The sequence below is a fragment of the Copidosoma floridanum genome, unplaced genomic scaffold (genome assembly GCF_036245765.1).
Source record: "Copidosoma floridanum isolate Cflo_tuat_1 unplaced genomic scaffold, Cflo_Japanese_pri ptg000006l, whole genome shotgun sequence".
Taxonomy (NCBI): Eukaryota; Metazoa; Arthropoda; class Insecta; order Hymenoptera; family Encyrtidae; genus Copidosoma; species Copidosoma floridanum.
In genome coordinates this window covers 1,416,494-1,434,236 of record NW_028321883.1, presented here as the reverse complement: position 1 = coordinate 1,434,236, position 17,743 = coordinate 1,416,494, and the positions used below count along the sequence as shown (strand labels likewise).

General features: G+C 34.8%; 1 protein-coding gene across 5 annotated transcripts in view; it reads left to right on the top strand.

The window, feature by feature from the left end:
* Nuak1 (Nuak family kinase 1) overlaps positions 1 to 17,743 on the top strand; it is a 687,224-nt gene that overhangs the window by 408,889 nt on the left and 260,592 nt on the right. For 4 of the 5 annotated variants that reach the window (XM_089598605.1, XM_089598604.1, XM_089598606.1 and 1 more), the window contains one exon: positions 3,014 to 3,484. In XM_089598605.1, coding sequence (XP_089454731.1) covers positions 3,014 to 3,484 — 471 coding nt within the window. The remainder of the gene's footprint in view (positions 1 to 3,013; positions 3,485 to 17,743) is intronic. The other variant, XM_089598607.1, reaches the window with a different exon arrangement.

Here is a 17,743-nt window from a genome sequence, read left to right as displayed (position 1 = left end):
ACAAAAAACCTTATTTATGCAGACTTTTACTGACTGCCTGCATAAGGTTTTGATGTTACAACTATATATCTTAAATGCACGTATAGTCTGCGTGAATTGAAAAACTAAAAAAACTGACAATTCTAGAAAAAAGCTACTCATTTCTGGTTTGCTATTATGTCTTCCATGAGAACCCTTAAAAAAAGCCAATAGAAAAGAGTCAATGTTGTAAAAGTTACTGTTTCTACTGAGTTACATTGGTAAAAGGTTACGTTTACTAGTAGGTGATCAATGGGGGAGGGGGCAACAACAAAAATCGTATACGGGGCTTGAAAGGGGTTGGAGGGGAACAATATAAGCTGTGCGGGGGTCAATGGGGGGTTGGTCTCGGGTCAGTGAGATGTCTGTAGGGGGTTTTATCAGAAAACCAAATACGTAACCTAATCAAAGTAAAGTGATAGCTGATAGAATTTTACTTTATTTAGAGGAGGAGCCAAAAAAGCTGAGGGACTGAAGAATGTGTGGAATGTCTCTTTAAAATCACTATATGGGCAGAGACTAGTGGGCTTTATCCCCTGCACCCCTTGCGTACCCACTCCCCAAAAGAGTTTGATTAATTTTGAAAATCACATAAAATTATTTAATATTAAATAAAGTAAAAAGTGTGACGTTATAAGAAGATTTAAAAATATATAATAAAATCATTCACAAAAACTTTAAAGATACTACTGCAGCAATATCAATGGAATTGATGGAATACGACACCCAAATTGACGACATATTTAAAGAAGCTATGGTTCTTACTTTCCGAAAACACGTTAAGTTACACATAAGTTAGTAAAGAGTTGTACGAAACAAACAAAATAATTAACAAAGTAAGAAGATCAAGAAAAAAAAAATTTCTAAAATCATCGTAAATGCATGTACAATTGGTGCAACTCATAAATAAGTTTAGTATTTTAGTACTAAGAAAATCATGTTAATCCTTTGCAAAATTGTTATGAATTTGTTACATAGAACTTGCCAAGCCAGCATTCTATTTTTTTGGTGAACAATTATCATTAATTTAAGAAAAAAATGTGTGTTATACTATCGTTGTATAGATGACTAATGGGAGTGCAAATACTTTAATTTATTGTTCATTGCACTTATGCATTAAAAAATAGACAGCTAATTTTTTTTTATTTCACTAAACAGGGTTATTTATTTACAGATCTATTATAACAGATAATAAATAAGATACTTTAATCTTTAACATATTGAATTAATGTTGAATATTAAATGTTTATTAACATTTTAACCATTCAAATTACTTATAATTTTTTCTTCAAACAAATATTATACATATTATAGTTTGTGTAACTAAACAGTTTTTGGACTTTTTATTAAAGCAGACAAAATTTTTTTTTAATTTGTAATACATGTCAAAAACAGTATATTTCCAGCCAGGCAAGTTATTCATAATAAATTAAACGATTTTTTAAAATATTTCTATGGTATGCTTTGTATTAAAATAATAAGCTTTTTAGAGTAATGCAATTGTGTTATTTGAAAGTAAACAATTTATTTGGTCATTTCATAACTTTTAAAAAATTTTAATTTCTTTTTGTCAAGTTTTTTTTCAGAGATCTTTTCATAAATCTACTTATATTATTAATAACTCATTTTCAGCACATACAAACTTTTTAATATGATATCAAACTTGACAAACTTTAGTACTTTATGTCATTTCTTTGTAAATCCTTAATTTTGTTTCGTAAAGTTTTTCTGTACTTTAGAATTGTAATTAGGATTTTTTTTATAATTAAATTATTGTTAATGAATCGCAACTCTTTGATGTAGCAACAAACTTAACTTTTTACTTTTCATATTTCTTATTTTGTTACACAACTTAGAATACATAGCAATGGAAATATTATTTTTGTTAAGAAAAAGCCGCTTACAATAACTGAAGTTTTCACTTTTAAAGTAGCTAATGTTGTATACACCACGGTATAAAAATATTAGTTTTGCAGTCATCATTTTTTTTTATAGATGTACAAAACTCATCTACTTCGATTGACTTTCTACTTAGTTTGAATTAAAATTAACTTTTTTCATGCAGTCAAATTTATCTCATAAATACTAAAACATATTTCTAACAAATTATACATGATATAAATAAGAGATTTTTTAAACTTTCTTGCCATAAGAAATCTTTTGATCATAAAAAATTTGATTTTGGCAGTAACTTTACTTTATGACTGCCGTTGAGCTTAAGAAGAGAGTGTATGACTACAAATTTATTTTTGAAGAAATGTCTGAGCACAGATAGAGTTGATTATGCTTATTATTTCAAATATCTTAAACCATCTTTTGATTTGTCAATAACGTAATATTCTTATAAACTTCAAGTAAGCTGCTTTGTTTTTATTCATTTTATAGTGAAAATCTGGTGTAATACCTACACATTTTACGAAGTCAACTTTTTTAACACTAAAAGTACTAAAGTCGTACTGGAATACAGCTAGAGCGATGTTAACTTTTCAGTTATTATCTTATCTTTGTTCTGGCCTTAGTTACGTCTAAAAAATGGATTGTTACTTTTTGATGTCAGAATAATCTAGAATTTTAATGTTGACAATCTTGCTAGTGTATTTTTTATGTTTAGAAAACAAAGTTCATGTGCCATATGGTTAACTGAATTTGCTAAATAAAATAAGTAACAGTCATTTTCACTTGAAACTAGGAGTCAGTAGGTTTTACAGAAATCGTTGAAAATGAATTTCTCTCAAGTTACAGTTATACTTACTTATAATTTCTCGAAGTCATCAATAAACATATTCAACCGTAATCAAATATTTTTGTTACAAAATGTCAAACTGTAGTAACTAACTACTATGTCTAAAAAAGTTGTGAAGCTAAAATTCAGCTAGCTGTTACAGGAATTTGACAGTGTTAGAAAGCTATGCATTAGAATACTATTGGTAAAATAAAGGATTTTTATTTTGTTTCATATGTTTACTTAATAAATAATCATGAATTTTTGTTTTAGTTTTTGAAAACAAGGAAAAAATGGTCTTAGTAATGGAATATGCAGCTGGTGGAGAGCTATATGATTATCTTAGTGAGCACAAGATTTTACCGGAAGATGAAGCTCGGCGTATATTTCGTCAGATTTGTACTGCAGTATATTACTGTCATAAGCACAAAATATGTCATAGAGATCTCAAACTTGAAAATGTGCTATTGGATCAAATGGGAAATGCTAAAATAGCTGATTTTGGCCTGTCAAATGTATTTGACAGTAAAATACTCCTTCATACTTTTTGTGGCAGTCCATTATATGCTAGTCCAGAAATCGTCAAAGGAACGCCATATTATGGACCAGAAGTTGATTGCTGGAGTCTTGGAGTGCTGCTATACACCCTTGTTTATGGTGCCATGCCTTTCGATGGCTCAAATTTTAAAAGATTAGTTAAGCAAATTTGTGAGTCTGATTACTTTGAGCCAAAAAAAATATCGTGTATGTATAGTTTAATACATTTATAGTTTAATTATTTATGTTCAAAAATTTTTATGATGTATAAAAGGGTGTCTTTGGCTTTTATATTAAAAATTTACGTGGGTAGAATCAGTTATTGCAATATTTTTTAGAGTCAAAATATATTCATGTCATTCGACTATGATGTCTAAGCAATCAGAATTAACTTTACACTCTACGTGCACTGATTGTAAGGAAGAGAGAATAGGCAAAGGGAAAGTATGTTTGTATGTGCTTGTGTGTGTTTACTTAAAAATAAAATAGAGTATGATTTCATGTTTATATGTATGTAAATGCCCATTATACTGTGAGTAGAAACACAAAGTTTTGCTATCCATTATTAAGGAGGAAAAGTATACAAATCGTTAGGAAATGTGAGGTCGTATATACACATGCAAAAAGTGCCACAGCAAGCATTCTCAACACTGTTTGAATAACTATTTTTCTAATTTGATGAAAAGTCTTACAAAGTCAGTTTCAAAGTGCATATTTCAAAATGCTTTGTTCGTAATCCATGTTTTCAATTACTTCACAAGTTATTCATACTCAAAGACATCTGATTCATTGTCCTCTAGATTTACAACAAATCTCAATCGATAAAAAATGCAGCTTTTCTAAGTGTCATTTAATATACAAGTAGTTATTGTGACATAGTAGTCCGTCACAAGAAGCCCACGCCACTTGGAGTCGTAAAAGTTTACGAACAGACTAATTTTTATCGTACACTAAGTAGGATAATGTACTACGACGTCCTCACTTTAATTACCTACCACTCTACTGTCAAAATTACTTAAGTCCGCGGGGATACATGTATGTATTTTTTTGTATTACAGTAAAAGTTGATTTTTTTTTTCTTCTATGAGGCTAATTTTATAATCAGGATTGTAGTCTTCGTCATTTTTAAACATTTTTACACACATTATCTGTTATGGGTGCATCTTATGAATCCTTTGCCTTAACCACAGAAGAATGTTTTACGTGAATACGAAAGTCTCTCACAATATATCAAAGCTTACAAAACTTTCCTTGTTTACATGAAAACCACTAAAATATAACAACACTTCACATATCACAAAACTACAAAAAAAATTTGTTAATAGTAACTACGCTCGTGACATGCCCACAAAATTACTGAAAAAGCCGGATTGGGCTGCGGTTCGCGTGCAGTCTTGGTAAGATTGAAGAAATCATTCAAAATAGTATCGGCTTTCCATGATTCGATTTTCTCTGGAAGAATACTGTCAGCTGATTTTCAAGTGCACATAATATCACTAATAAGTTAAAACTTTGTACTCAGCTAAATTTTTTGTGAGAAAGTATCCGCAAGAAACAGTGGTAGTATATTTTTTAAATGATGTTTATCTCACTTTATAAGAACGTATATCTTTTTTTTCTAAGACAATACGATGATAGCCAAAATATAAACATTGTCTAGAAAATGGTAGATATTTATAAGTTACATGCACGTATTTGCATGTGTATAGTGCATACTGTGTAAGTACACCGTAAAATTTGAGGAAAGGAGCTTCTAAAGAGAAATAAGTGATAATATTGCAAAAATTAAAAATGTATTTTCAGCTTGCTGTGTAATGAGATAAGGTTTTATTATCAATCGTATAAGTAGGTAAACAGAGCAGGGACTGGGCCACCCCACCCATACAGGTGCTAGGCGACCTCACCTATATAGGTACTAGGCCTGGCCCAGTACCTGTACAGGGACTAGGCCACCCCACCCATACAGGTACTAAGCCACCACACCCATGGTGGCCTAGCTCCGAGGTGGCCCAGCTCCGAGATAACGGAGCAGGGACTAGGCCACCCCACCCATACAGGCCAACACACGTTGGCCTAGCTTGAGATCTATCATCTATAGTATGTGAGTAGTCGGGCTACTGGATTGCAGCCTGATAGCGCTCCAACTGTATTTGAATAAGCGCACGTTTTGAAATGTTATTTAAAAAACTTTTTAAATTTAAAATTTATTCTTATTTCAAAATAAAAAATTCATCCCCTCACTCGGATTTGAACCTTGCACCCCAGGGTGATAGTCAGATAAGCTACCGACTGTACTATCGAATGATTGGATACTCCATGTACTAATACAGATATGTTTAGTACCTTACTGTTTTATCGACATAAAGTGTAAATGTCTTAAAGATAACTTGAAGATGGCTGAAGGATTATCTAGCATTGAGGTCTGATCAAACGATAATAATCGAACCCACCCATGTTCAAAAGTATGTGCATATGTAGACATACTCTCAGATGTTTATATTACACCGTGTACACATTTACATCGTGATCTACTTGCTCCACATTATCGTCATGCATGTAGTGTACGTGAGTCGTAGTCGTCCATCTGTATGGTATAGCAGTATATCAACGGATCTCGTCATAGGCATCCCGTAACAGTGCAACTTGTTCCTCACGTCTGCAGTCAGCACAACGACAACAACAGCAGTCTCGAGAGCAGCGTCGGTCTTAAAAGCAGTAGTGCCTGATAGTACTTGACTTTATCCATCGTCGTCGTTGTTGCCACATGCATAGATCGATGGTTCGCCGAAGCTCTCCTTTGTTGTCATCCTTGTTATTTTTCACCGCCGTCTTGTGATACTCTCTCTCTCTCTCTCTCTCGTTTGTCGTTGCAAAATAGAAGCGTGCATCAATGTTTTACTTAAACTTCGGCTCTATATAAGCTCGTGTCTATCTATGCAAAGAAATAAAAATTTTCTATTATTGTCGCGCAAATCTCACTGTTTTCGTGACAGAAAATTTGAAGACTTGCTGGCAATGTATGGTTATGACAAGTATGAACCACTATAACGTTGTTTACTCTCAAACGCCATAAATATATGTGGACAACAAGCTATTTGGTGTGTATTACTGCAAGTATACATTATTATTAATTGATGGTGTTATTTTCATTTTAGGAGCTTAGTCTCAGTATTTTCAACATTTTTACTGCAAGCTTGTATGGGAAATGTCGTCACAGGAATTGTTGTCAAGCTCATCCAGCTCCAATGATGGTCATGAAACAGAGGTTATTCCTTTATTCCCAATACACTCTGATTTTTTGAAAGATAATCTAAAATCATCATCAGATGAGTCTGAACATGATGAATTTCAGATTCATCAAAATACTCCTACATCAACTACAATATCCGATGCTGCAAGTAAGTGAATACTTCAATGAAGTGCTACAAGTCATGCAAACGTCCAAATGGTACCTAACACATCTATCATTAATTTCTTAGCAAGTCATAAAGGCTCTAAACTTACGCAGTCTCCATTGATGAAAGAGATCGATGATATACACATTCGCATTACAGTTAAATCTTAGATGTTAAGATTTTCATTTCTGTTTTTTCACATTTATAAATAGCTTCAGAGCAATAATTCAAGATAATTTCTTTTTAAATACATAGACTTTTATTCTAATAAAATATTTCATTTATAAATCTATTAAAAATTAATCATTCAACATTTAATTATAAATTTTAGCTTGCTGTTAGATATGAAGACCCATGTGTACAATTGGAAAGAGAGGGAAAAATACGTTTACAACAAACAATAACAAAGGTAGAACTTTTTTTAGTTATCATTAGTTTATCTCATTATTAATCATTAAAGAATTTTAATATTCTTGATTTTTAAAAATTAAGCATGGTGCTGTTACTGCTGAGTTTCATAAAAAGGATCCCAGATTGAATGACAACAAACAAGCTGCTGATTTACCATTATTCAAATACTCAGTAAGTTGAGTTTACTATTATATATGGTCCAAACTTATCTTTAGTTGACTTTTATTTATATGCATTATTGCAAATTCAACAGTTGCAACCTAGAAATCTGCAGCCAACAGGACAACAGCTGCAGCCTAAAAAAAAAGTGCTCAGTCTGTGAATCTACAAAAAGCATCTTCACTAAGGACAGCTGGAACTCAATTGAAAGAAAATGTAACAAAAAGAGAGATAAAAACATCTGCCCTTTTTAAAGCAAATCTCTTCAGCAGAGCAAAACAAATCCTTAACTCAATAAAAAGCTACTTCTCAATTAAACAAATAAAAAAAAAAACGAAATGCTATTTTAGTTGATCCTCTTAATAATCCCTGTGTTCGTAAAAAATTAAAACCATTAAAAATAACTTGTAAACCTACATAAAAATTTAGAATTTGTGTTTCATAAAAATTTCAAATTTCTATTTCATAAATTTATGTTACTATCTAATGAATATTACTTATGTTATAACAATAATTATATGCAAAATAATCGAATTAATAAACATTCTTTGTACTTTGATACATAAAATTTTTGCTTGTAAACGTTTTTGCTATTGAACTTTGGTGTGTGAGTCTTTTGTGCAAACCTGCAGTGCAAGTTTCCATTAGATAACTAAACCACGAGTCCAACTGGGCATTATAACAAAATTAATATTCGTTTCCAAACCAAAAATGTTTAAGAACATTTTGCTATTTTTAATGAACAACTCGTTAATATGACATAGATGATTTTTATGGAAAAAATTTATTGTTTTCAACAGTCTTTTCTTTTTTTAACTTTCCACATCTGTTGACTATACATATAGATACTAACATGGTATGTAAAAGAGAAAGACTTCAAACATATACATTTAGTTGTGGAGAAACTTAAGTTTGGCTAATTATATGAAAACATTTTATTTTCTTACTCTGCCAGATATGGAACTTTGTGCTGAAATTTCTCGCGGTTTCAACCAGTTTGGAATACAAATAAAACAAGCACTGAATTCAAGGGAGCATCATGTTTTGGATCCCCTTAACAGTCATCTGTGCAATGAATAAAATTGTATATAACAAAAGAAAGTGGTGAGGGCCCCATCCCTGCCCCCACCAGTGAAGAACAACCATATATTTCCTCCTCCTTAGACTTTCTTTTTTTGAATTTTATTATAAAATTTTACAAATCATCATTAAAGTCAAGAATATCATTATTTATTGTATCTGCTGTATCTGCTATATCTCTGGAGGTGAGCAGCCAGTTCTTTAGTGCAATGACATTTTTAGAAGCGCAAACTGGTTTTGCGCATAATTGATGTGCAAAGCATGCTTTATACTCCTTATTGATTTTGCTAATAGCAGGGCATCCTTAATCTTAAGCATTGCAAATGTGACATAAATGATGTTGGCATTCCTTAAGAAATATTGAAGTACAAGAATCGCTTTGGAGTAAGATGTGCTTCCCAAATTCCGGGATATACCATGAAAGTTTCTCTCAAGCCAAGCGTTAACCATACTTTTCTTGTGTAAGAGTTTAGTCCATTTACATGGAGCAGTAGAATGGAACGCTGCTGGTTAAGCATTTTCCTTCAAAGGTAAAATAACAAGCAATAAAAATGTTGGAGGATCTTCTAATGCCCTGAACATCAACAACGTAGTCCATGATCAAAGAAGTCTGATCTCTTGACCAGGTCGTTGTCAACTAAGCTCTCAAGCTCTAATCAGCTTTTTATATTCACCGTATCCTTACTCTTTATCATCCATTTTTACCCCCATTCTTCATCAATTTGTACCCCCACTTACCATCAATTCCTACCCCTACTCTACACACCCCCACTCTTCATCCATTTTTACCCCCACTCTTCGTCTATTTTTATCCCCACTTCTCACACACACACTCTTTATCCATTTTTACCCCCACTCCTCACACCCCCACTCTTCATCCATTTTATCCCCACTATTCATCCACTTTTACCCCCTCCTTACACCCCTATCTTCATCCCTACTTTCATCCCCACTTATACATTTTACCCCCAGAAGACTACCCCCATCCTCTGGTAGTCTTCCACTATCTCGGGTTGTTTGCCACCACCTCTCGATGTGCATAAAAGGCCGATGGGATTGGCTAGGAGCATTATTTCTCACTCTGCCCTGTCAAGAGCAAGTCGTTCTCGTGAGTTTTAACTCTTTACGCTTGCTATTGAGAATCATGTATTTATACCCTACGTTTTTGTTCTGTATTATAATTCATTTGATTTTAATGAAAATTTAACGATTTTAGAGTAACGGAAGGTAAAGAAAACTCTTCTGATGATGATTCTGTGGAAATCTTGTTTGTGGGAAGTCAACTGCTCCCCCCCGTTGAGGAGGACTGGGAGAGGGAGACTTTCCTTTGGGGGCAGGAGTTCCTTGGCTTTCCTTTTCTAAGGAAGCTGTTTCAACCACCTCTCGTGGAGGCTACCACTCAATCTTCATTGTACTTATATAAAACCATTTCTTATTTTAAATTGAATTTATTTAATTTTAATAATCGGTAAACAATTTCTAGAGTAACGGAAATAAAAGAAAACTTCTCTGATGATTCTGTGGAAATCATCTCCGAGGAAAGTCAACTTCTCCCCCTCGTTGAGGAGGATTGGGAGAGGGAGACTTTCCTTTGGGGGAAGGAATTCCTTGGCTCCCCCTTTCTAAGGGGACTGTCTCAACCATCACCACCAATATTTTCGCCTCCTGAGGAGGCTCCTATTCACTCCACCCCCATTCCATCGTCATCTTTGGATCAAGTGAGACGTCATCTTTTTGATAATGATGATGATGAGGAGGAAGAGGAGGAGTCTTCTAATTCATTCTCCATCCTCGATGAAACCGACGAAGGAGAAGAGTCAGACGAAGAGGGGGAAGTGAAAGAAAGTGAAGAAAACCCTAAAAAGCGTCGTGTTCCAATGTTTAATTTACCCTCTTGTAAAAAGTATAAATTATAAATTAAAAAAAAAAAACAAATAAATAAGAAAATAAAAAAAAGGTTAATGGAGCAGTTAAAAAATAATGATTAGACTGCACAGGATGGGGGGCAAGGTTTATAGCCCCCCCACCACCTTTTTATAAATAAAGATATGCATGCTCTTATTAATATTATATATTTAGTAGCACATCCCCCTATTTCTATAACTAAATTATAATTTCAGAGAAAAAATTGTATATAAGAAGCATCAGGAAGACATTAGAAGTATTCACTGTTCAGAACTTGAAGAGTCAACATCGAAGAGCGCAATGTCTGTACAATACTTTAAGTACACCACAGATTTGCTGCTAAAAGCCTTGAGATAGATTGCTGACGATGATGAGGATCTATAAAGATGATTGGAGTTGACCAATCAAGCGCTTGAAGCGTTAGAAAAGTGTGTTTTGACGTCATTATCGAGAGAGGAGATGCAATCCTGCCAATCTATCTGGGCTACTTTGCTCTACGTTTAAGACAAGTTGACCAGCTTACTGAGAAAGACTGGAGGAGAAATACAGTGGCACCTTTCAGAGCAGCAGTGTAGTGAATAAATTAGTGTCAAAAACAGTGTAGTTCATTCTAGTGTGCAGAACAGCGCAGATGATCTTAGTGTACCAAACAATGTTGATAGGCAAAACAGTGACAGCGCAGATGATTCTAGTGCATCGAACAGCGTAGATAGTCCCAGTGTGCAGTGGAAAGATTTACCATCAGCGTTCAAGAATCACATAGCTACAGGTGTGATAATTAATCGTGGACACATAATCGCATATCGCACATGCGACACATATTGCATCCTTCTTGGATTATGCCTGAGCTGTTATTGTGTCAGAAGTTACAAGTGCTTTAGAACAAAACAATGCTCTGAAAATTAATTTTGAGCTTGCCGCAGAGTACATGATACAAATGAATGATGATTTAAACATGAAGCAACCTATTATGCATTAGATGGAAGAGTTCGAAGAGAGAGATTCCGGATGGACCCTGCAACAAATTATCAGTTTGACAGTTAATATGAATAAATTCAATCCAATAAAGGCAAGTTCATATGTTAAATTACCAAAAGATATATTGGTAAGAAAGGCTTGTGTAAACGTGAATAATAATGATGAGAAGTGTTTTATGTGGGCATTGCTTCCCGCTTTACACGAAGCAAATCGACATTCATATCGAGTAAGTCATTATAAACCATATGAAAATGAGCTAAACTTCAATAGAATAGAGTTTTCAGTTTCTTTGAAGCAAGTCAGCAAGTTTGAAAAACAAAATCCTGTTTCTCTGAATGTGTACATGTTAAGAAAATATGGTGACAAGCATACAGTTTCATCTTGTCATATTACATCATTGAAGAAAGAAATTCATGTTAATTTACTTCTCGTTCAAAATTTTTACATTGATGAGAATCAAGAAGAACAAAAAAATCAGGATGTTTCAGAATTGAAAAACCATTACGTGTGGATCAAAAATTTGTCAAGGCTGGGGGTGGATCAGATATCGAAGAGAAAGTGGAAATGCTGGGTTTGTGACAAATGCCTACATTTTTTCTATAGTGAAGATAAGCTCCGTAAGCATGAACTTGATTGTACTAGTGTGAACAAGTGACGGATAATTCTGCCAACAGAAGGAAAGAATATTATCAAGTTTAATAACTTTAATTCTGCTGAAAAAGTTTCTTACGTCATCAATGCAGACTTTGAGTGTTTACTTGAGCCCGTGGAGAATGATGTTCATGCATATCAGAAGCATCAAGCCTATAGGATAGGCTATTACGTAAAATGTAGCTTTGATAACAGCCAATTAGTTTACAAGAATTACCGAAGAGAAGATGATATGGAGACTCCAGCAGAGTGGTTCGTACGAGAACTCAGATAACCTGAAAGAATTATATGAGAATCTAAAGCCAATGATCTTAACTCAAAAAGAAGAGAATGAGTTCAGACAAGCTAAAGCTTGTCATATTTATGGTGGTTCATTTGGAAAAAATGAGAAGAAAGTGCGGGATTATTGTCATCTGACCGGAAAATTTAGAGGTGCTGCACACGAAAGTTGCAACATCAATGATCAGAATTCGAGATTCATTCCAGTGATATTTCACAATCTCACTGGCTACGACTTGCACTTCATTATCAAAGAGTTAGCCACCAGTAAAGACTTCGAGGGACGTGTCAGTCTTATAGCTGAGAACAAGGAGAAGTACATTTCATCCACGAAGCACATAAAGGGTAGTGACATCAATTTCCGATTCATCGATTCGTTTCAATTCATGCCCTCCTCCTTGGAAAAATTGGCATCATACCTGGATAAGTGTGACATTACCAGCAGTGAATTCCAACGTGTATATAGTGAGGAGCAGACGAAACTTTTGCTGAGAAAGGGTGTATTCCCTTACGATTATGTGAGTTCTTTGGAGAAGCTGAGAGAAAGAGAGCTTCCCTCTAAAGTTGCATTTCACAGTAAGTTGAACGATAGTGAAATTTTCGATGCAAATTACGAGCATGCACAGAGTGTATGGAGAACATTCCAGACTCAAACGCTCGGAGAATACTCTGATCTGTACTTGAAGACCGACGTTTTTTTGTTCGCAGAAGTCTTTGAGAACTTTCGTTCTACATGCTTGGCAGCATACCAGTTGGATCCTGCACGTTACTACACCACACCTAGTCTAACGTGGGACGCCATGCTCAAACTTACCCAAGTTGAAGAAGAACTGCTCACAGATATAGACATGCTTTTGTTTATGGAAAAAGGCATCAGAGGAGGTGTGAGCCAGTGCTGTAACCGCTACGCCAAAGCCAACAATGAGTACATAGAGGATTATAATCCAGAGGTTGAAGACAAATATCTCATAAACTTTGATGCAAACAACTTGTATGGATGGGCAATGACGCAGCCATTGCCAAAAGGAGACTTCCAATGAGTTGATATGGAGTCAAACTTCCTCGATATACCAGATGATGATGGATATGGCCACATACTGGAAGTAGATCTGGAATATCCAGTAGCTATCCACGATGAACACAAGGATTTACCTCTCTGTCCGTAACATATAGCTCCGCCTCGCTCAAAGCAGCAAAAACTCATGACGACTTTGTATGATAAAGAGCGATATGTCATACACCATAAAGCATTGAAGCAGGCTCTTGCACATGGACTAGTGCTCAAAAAAATTTATAGAGTCTTGCGTCTTAGAGAAAGTCCAGGGCTCAAACCATACGTTGATCTCAACACGGAGGAGAGAAAGCAGAGTAAAAATGAGTTTGAAAAGCTCTTCTTCAAACTCATGATTAACGCTGTATATGGTAAGACCATGGAGAACGAGCGAAAGCAAGTAGATATAAAACTCGTAAACAAGTGGTAGGGACGATACAGCGCAGAAACACTTATAGCCCAACCAAACTTCGACAGTCGCTCCATTTTTGCGGAAAATCTTGTGGCTATACAGCTTGCTCGTACAGAAATCAGCGTGAGAAAACCAATATATGTTGGTCTGAGTGTACTCAACATATCGAAGATTCTTATATATCATTTTCATTATTCATACGTGAAGAAACGTTTTGATAAATGCAAGTTGCTATACACCAACACCAACAGATTGATATATGAAATTTCTGGTCAAAATTTTTGCGAAGTTATGAAGCAAGACATAGATAAATTTGACATATCAGACTATCCATTGAATCATCAATTTGATCTGCCTCTCGTGAATAAAAAAGTCATAGGATTGATGAAGGATAAGTGTTATGGCAACATTATGACGGAATTCATTGGACTGTGTAGTAAGATGTATTGCATCTGAGTACAAAATGAGAAGTCAATTAAGAAGGCAAAGGGTGTCAAAATAGCTGTAGTAAATACCAAAATCAGCTTCGAAGACTACTGGAATTGTCTCTTCAATATGACCACAGTCATGTGTGAGCAAAACAATATCCGCTCCAGGCTACACATCGTCCATACAGAGCAACAGCGAAAAATAGCTCTCAGTCCGCAAGATGACAAACGTTGGTTACTCCCGGACTGCACAGATACGCTACCATGGGGCTACATCACTCTGGACGATGAAGATCTTCAGCTACTAGATATGCTGATTCATCTAGATGATGAGAAAGTAGAGGAGGGAGTGGTAGGAGAAAGAATGGAGGAGGAAGAAGAGCTACGAATAGAGCTGCATCCTCCAGCAGAGCTCATTCTGTCGCTTGACGAGCTGAGAGCTTACTCACTCCCTAGAAGTATACATCTCCAAGCAAGAAAGCAAGAATTTTTTGGGGTAAATTACTATTTTCAGCCTTATATGCTGTATACTAATATTTCTTTTTCTGTTTCAGTGAAATGGATTTTACTGCATTGAACCATATCGCCAACAGTAGATACCTTACCACCATGAGGTTATCGCAGCTGGACAAGGAGCGGAAATACATGGTGATCGAGCTTGAGAAGGTCAATACCCGCTTTGGATGCAGAGTAGTCATCATCATAGATGATGAATTTCAAGTCTTCATTCCAGATCGTATTTCAAAAGTAATAGAAGCCAATGAGGATTTGTACAATAAGTTGAGAGAAAAAGTTAAAAAATATGCTTTATTTATTGTATATCATGGTGATAATAAGTTTGAGTTTGTAAATTTGTTAATAAATTAAAGAGAAAGTTTAATGAAGGTGGAAATGTATGAAAGGTTGTTTATCACAGGACGGGGCGCTGGACGGGGCCCCCTCCACTTTCTCTCTTTTTTAAACATCTGACTTGTCAGTCCAACTGTTATGTGACTTATCAAATCCCAGCCATTTAACATGAACAATACTACCACGTTTTTTCACGACTTTTTTCACCAGATATATATCCGGATATTTAGATTTTAGAAGCTCTTGTTCTTAAAAGCCACCAGAGACCAGCTGATCCATATAATCTGTCAAATAATAAGTAACTGGATTGGTTTTCAATACTTTATGAACTGTGAGTATTTTGGTTGACCAGTTTGGCGTGTAGCCTTTTTCAAAGACATTTTTAGCTTTACTCACACGCACTTTGTCATTAACTCTGAATTTAGGCCTTTTTATCATTTCATTATTAACTGCGAATTTTTGAAAAACTTGAGCTTCATTGGTGGCAGTGACATCTGCAGGCTTGATGCCAATTTTTTGATGCTTGCGAGCATTGTAAGCTGCAATTAGGTCTGGCAAGATGTCAAACCATTTGTTATTTCCACGAAGACTAAACTTTGTCGACATTTTTTTTTTCAAAGCGCAATTGAATCGTTCACATATTGATGCTTTGAGGTTGCTGTATGTCGAATAGAGATTGATGTTATATTGTCGCATGAGGTCTTGAAAACTTTTATTATAGAACTCTTCACCCCTGTTGGTATGCAGATTTTTTGGTACTCGACCGTTTCGTAATACAAACTTCATGGCTGTTGTAACATCTTCAGCATTTTTTCTCTTTATAGGTACAGCCCATGCATACTTTGAAAATACGTCTATTACAGTTAGCATGTACCTATGACCTTTGTTTTCACGAGCATAGGGTATCATTTCTACAAGATCGGCCTGCCATGTTTCATCCAAACCTCGGATATCATACTTTCGTCGTAGATAGTTACAACGAGCTGGTTTGTGGAGCTCTTCCACAACAATTTTCTTCTTATGATCCATCCTCATTGACGGCTGATAAGCGAATGAGACTCAGACCATTGGTTTTATATCCGGTTTAACTTTCTTCTGGAAAGGAGATCTGAGATAACACCTTTTTGATCGTATTTATTTCCTGCTCCAAGTTTGCAATTTTTTTAGTACACACATCACTGTAATTGCTTAGCTTTTTACCTTGCTCATCCCTTATCAATTTTATTTCTTTCTGAAAAGTGTTGAGATTTACTGCATCATTTCGTTGGATAGCTGCCGCAACATTGCACAGTCTTTTATGTTCAATATCATATTGTGCATCTGTAGTGAGTTCATAGCCAACACCTGAAGGACCAGAAGGACTTCGACTATTGCCTTCACTCTTACGTCCAAACACGTCGATGCTCATTTTGCTACTAACGTGAATGCTCACCAGCTTCAGTATATATACGCAGCTTCACACAACTCTTCAATAATCGATATTATCTCATTGTCATGGCTAGGATTTCCTGCAGATCTTTCTGCTATGAGTAATCGAAGGCCGTCAACTAGCTCATTTAAATCGTCCCAATGCACATAATCTACTTGCTGCATTGATTTAGCAACTTTGTAAAGAGGTAACAATGATCCACCTTTTCTGCTAGCAATGAGATCAAACATTAAAGCTATAATTTCATTAAATTTATTACTATTGTGCGCTCTAATAGGTTTATTTTTTATTATAGTTTCTTCTGTGGGCACTTAAAGAATTCAAAAGCAAGTAATATTTCTCCAAATCATCTTTGGTCATACGAGATCTATCAGGATGTTTTTTCACCAGTAGCAACATCAACCCATCACTCATTAGAAAGCTCAACTCACCCATCTGAATTTGATTATTTTCAAAGTTTATCCATGAATTACCAAGCTTGTATGATCCACCTTGTTTTCGCACTTCATAAACCAAATCTAATAAATCTCCTTTATTTTCATCAACTATTTGTAAATACACATTGTCAAGAGGTTGACTGGTAACATTCATTTCATCATCATCATCATCACTTTGACTAACAGCAGACTCAAACATCATATCATCGTCGCTGTATTTCTCTTTTTTTATTTGTTTGATGGGTAGTGGCTTATTAGGAATTACAGAATCATTTTTTTGTCCTCGTTTTAGTAATAATTTCCCGAAGAGGATCAGTAATAGGTTTAAAGGTCATATTGAGAACTTTTTCAACCTTATCTTTTCCAAATTTTATTAATTGATATTTCTTTTTGACGGCTTGTCTAGCCTTCACCAGCTGATGAAGAACATATTTTTCTTCCTTGTACATGTTGATGCTTTAACGTCTCAGAGTAAACTGAATTTAGTTCACTATGTGTGACTTATATTTATAGCAAAATTGTCAAAACCTTCGTGATATCAACTACTGTACATGTTCTTATCCTTATCGATGACAACAAAACCATATTTATCATTATTCCAACAGTTTGTGCAGAGATTTTTGAACTAGGTATACGACATGTCAGAGTTCACATGATCGTCATACACATGTTTGAAATTCAGCTTATCTTGATGAAATACAGCTAAAAGATCAAAATTGTCTCTCACAAGGTGTTTTGGTACTTGTGCGTATGACTTGCATAGATAGAAACAGTCTACATTTTTGTGTCTTCCCATACAGTAGAAAGCTTTTACATTATCCTGCTTTTCACAAGCTATGTCGTCAAAAATCATAATAGAGTTGGGTAGTGCACTATCTGCAGATACTACTGCTTCATGTTTATTGAATGCAAAAAATTGTATGTTATCTATGGGCTCTTTCAAAAACTTATACTTTGGCTGATTGAGCGACTTTGAGTACAAATAGACGTTTTCAAACCTTC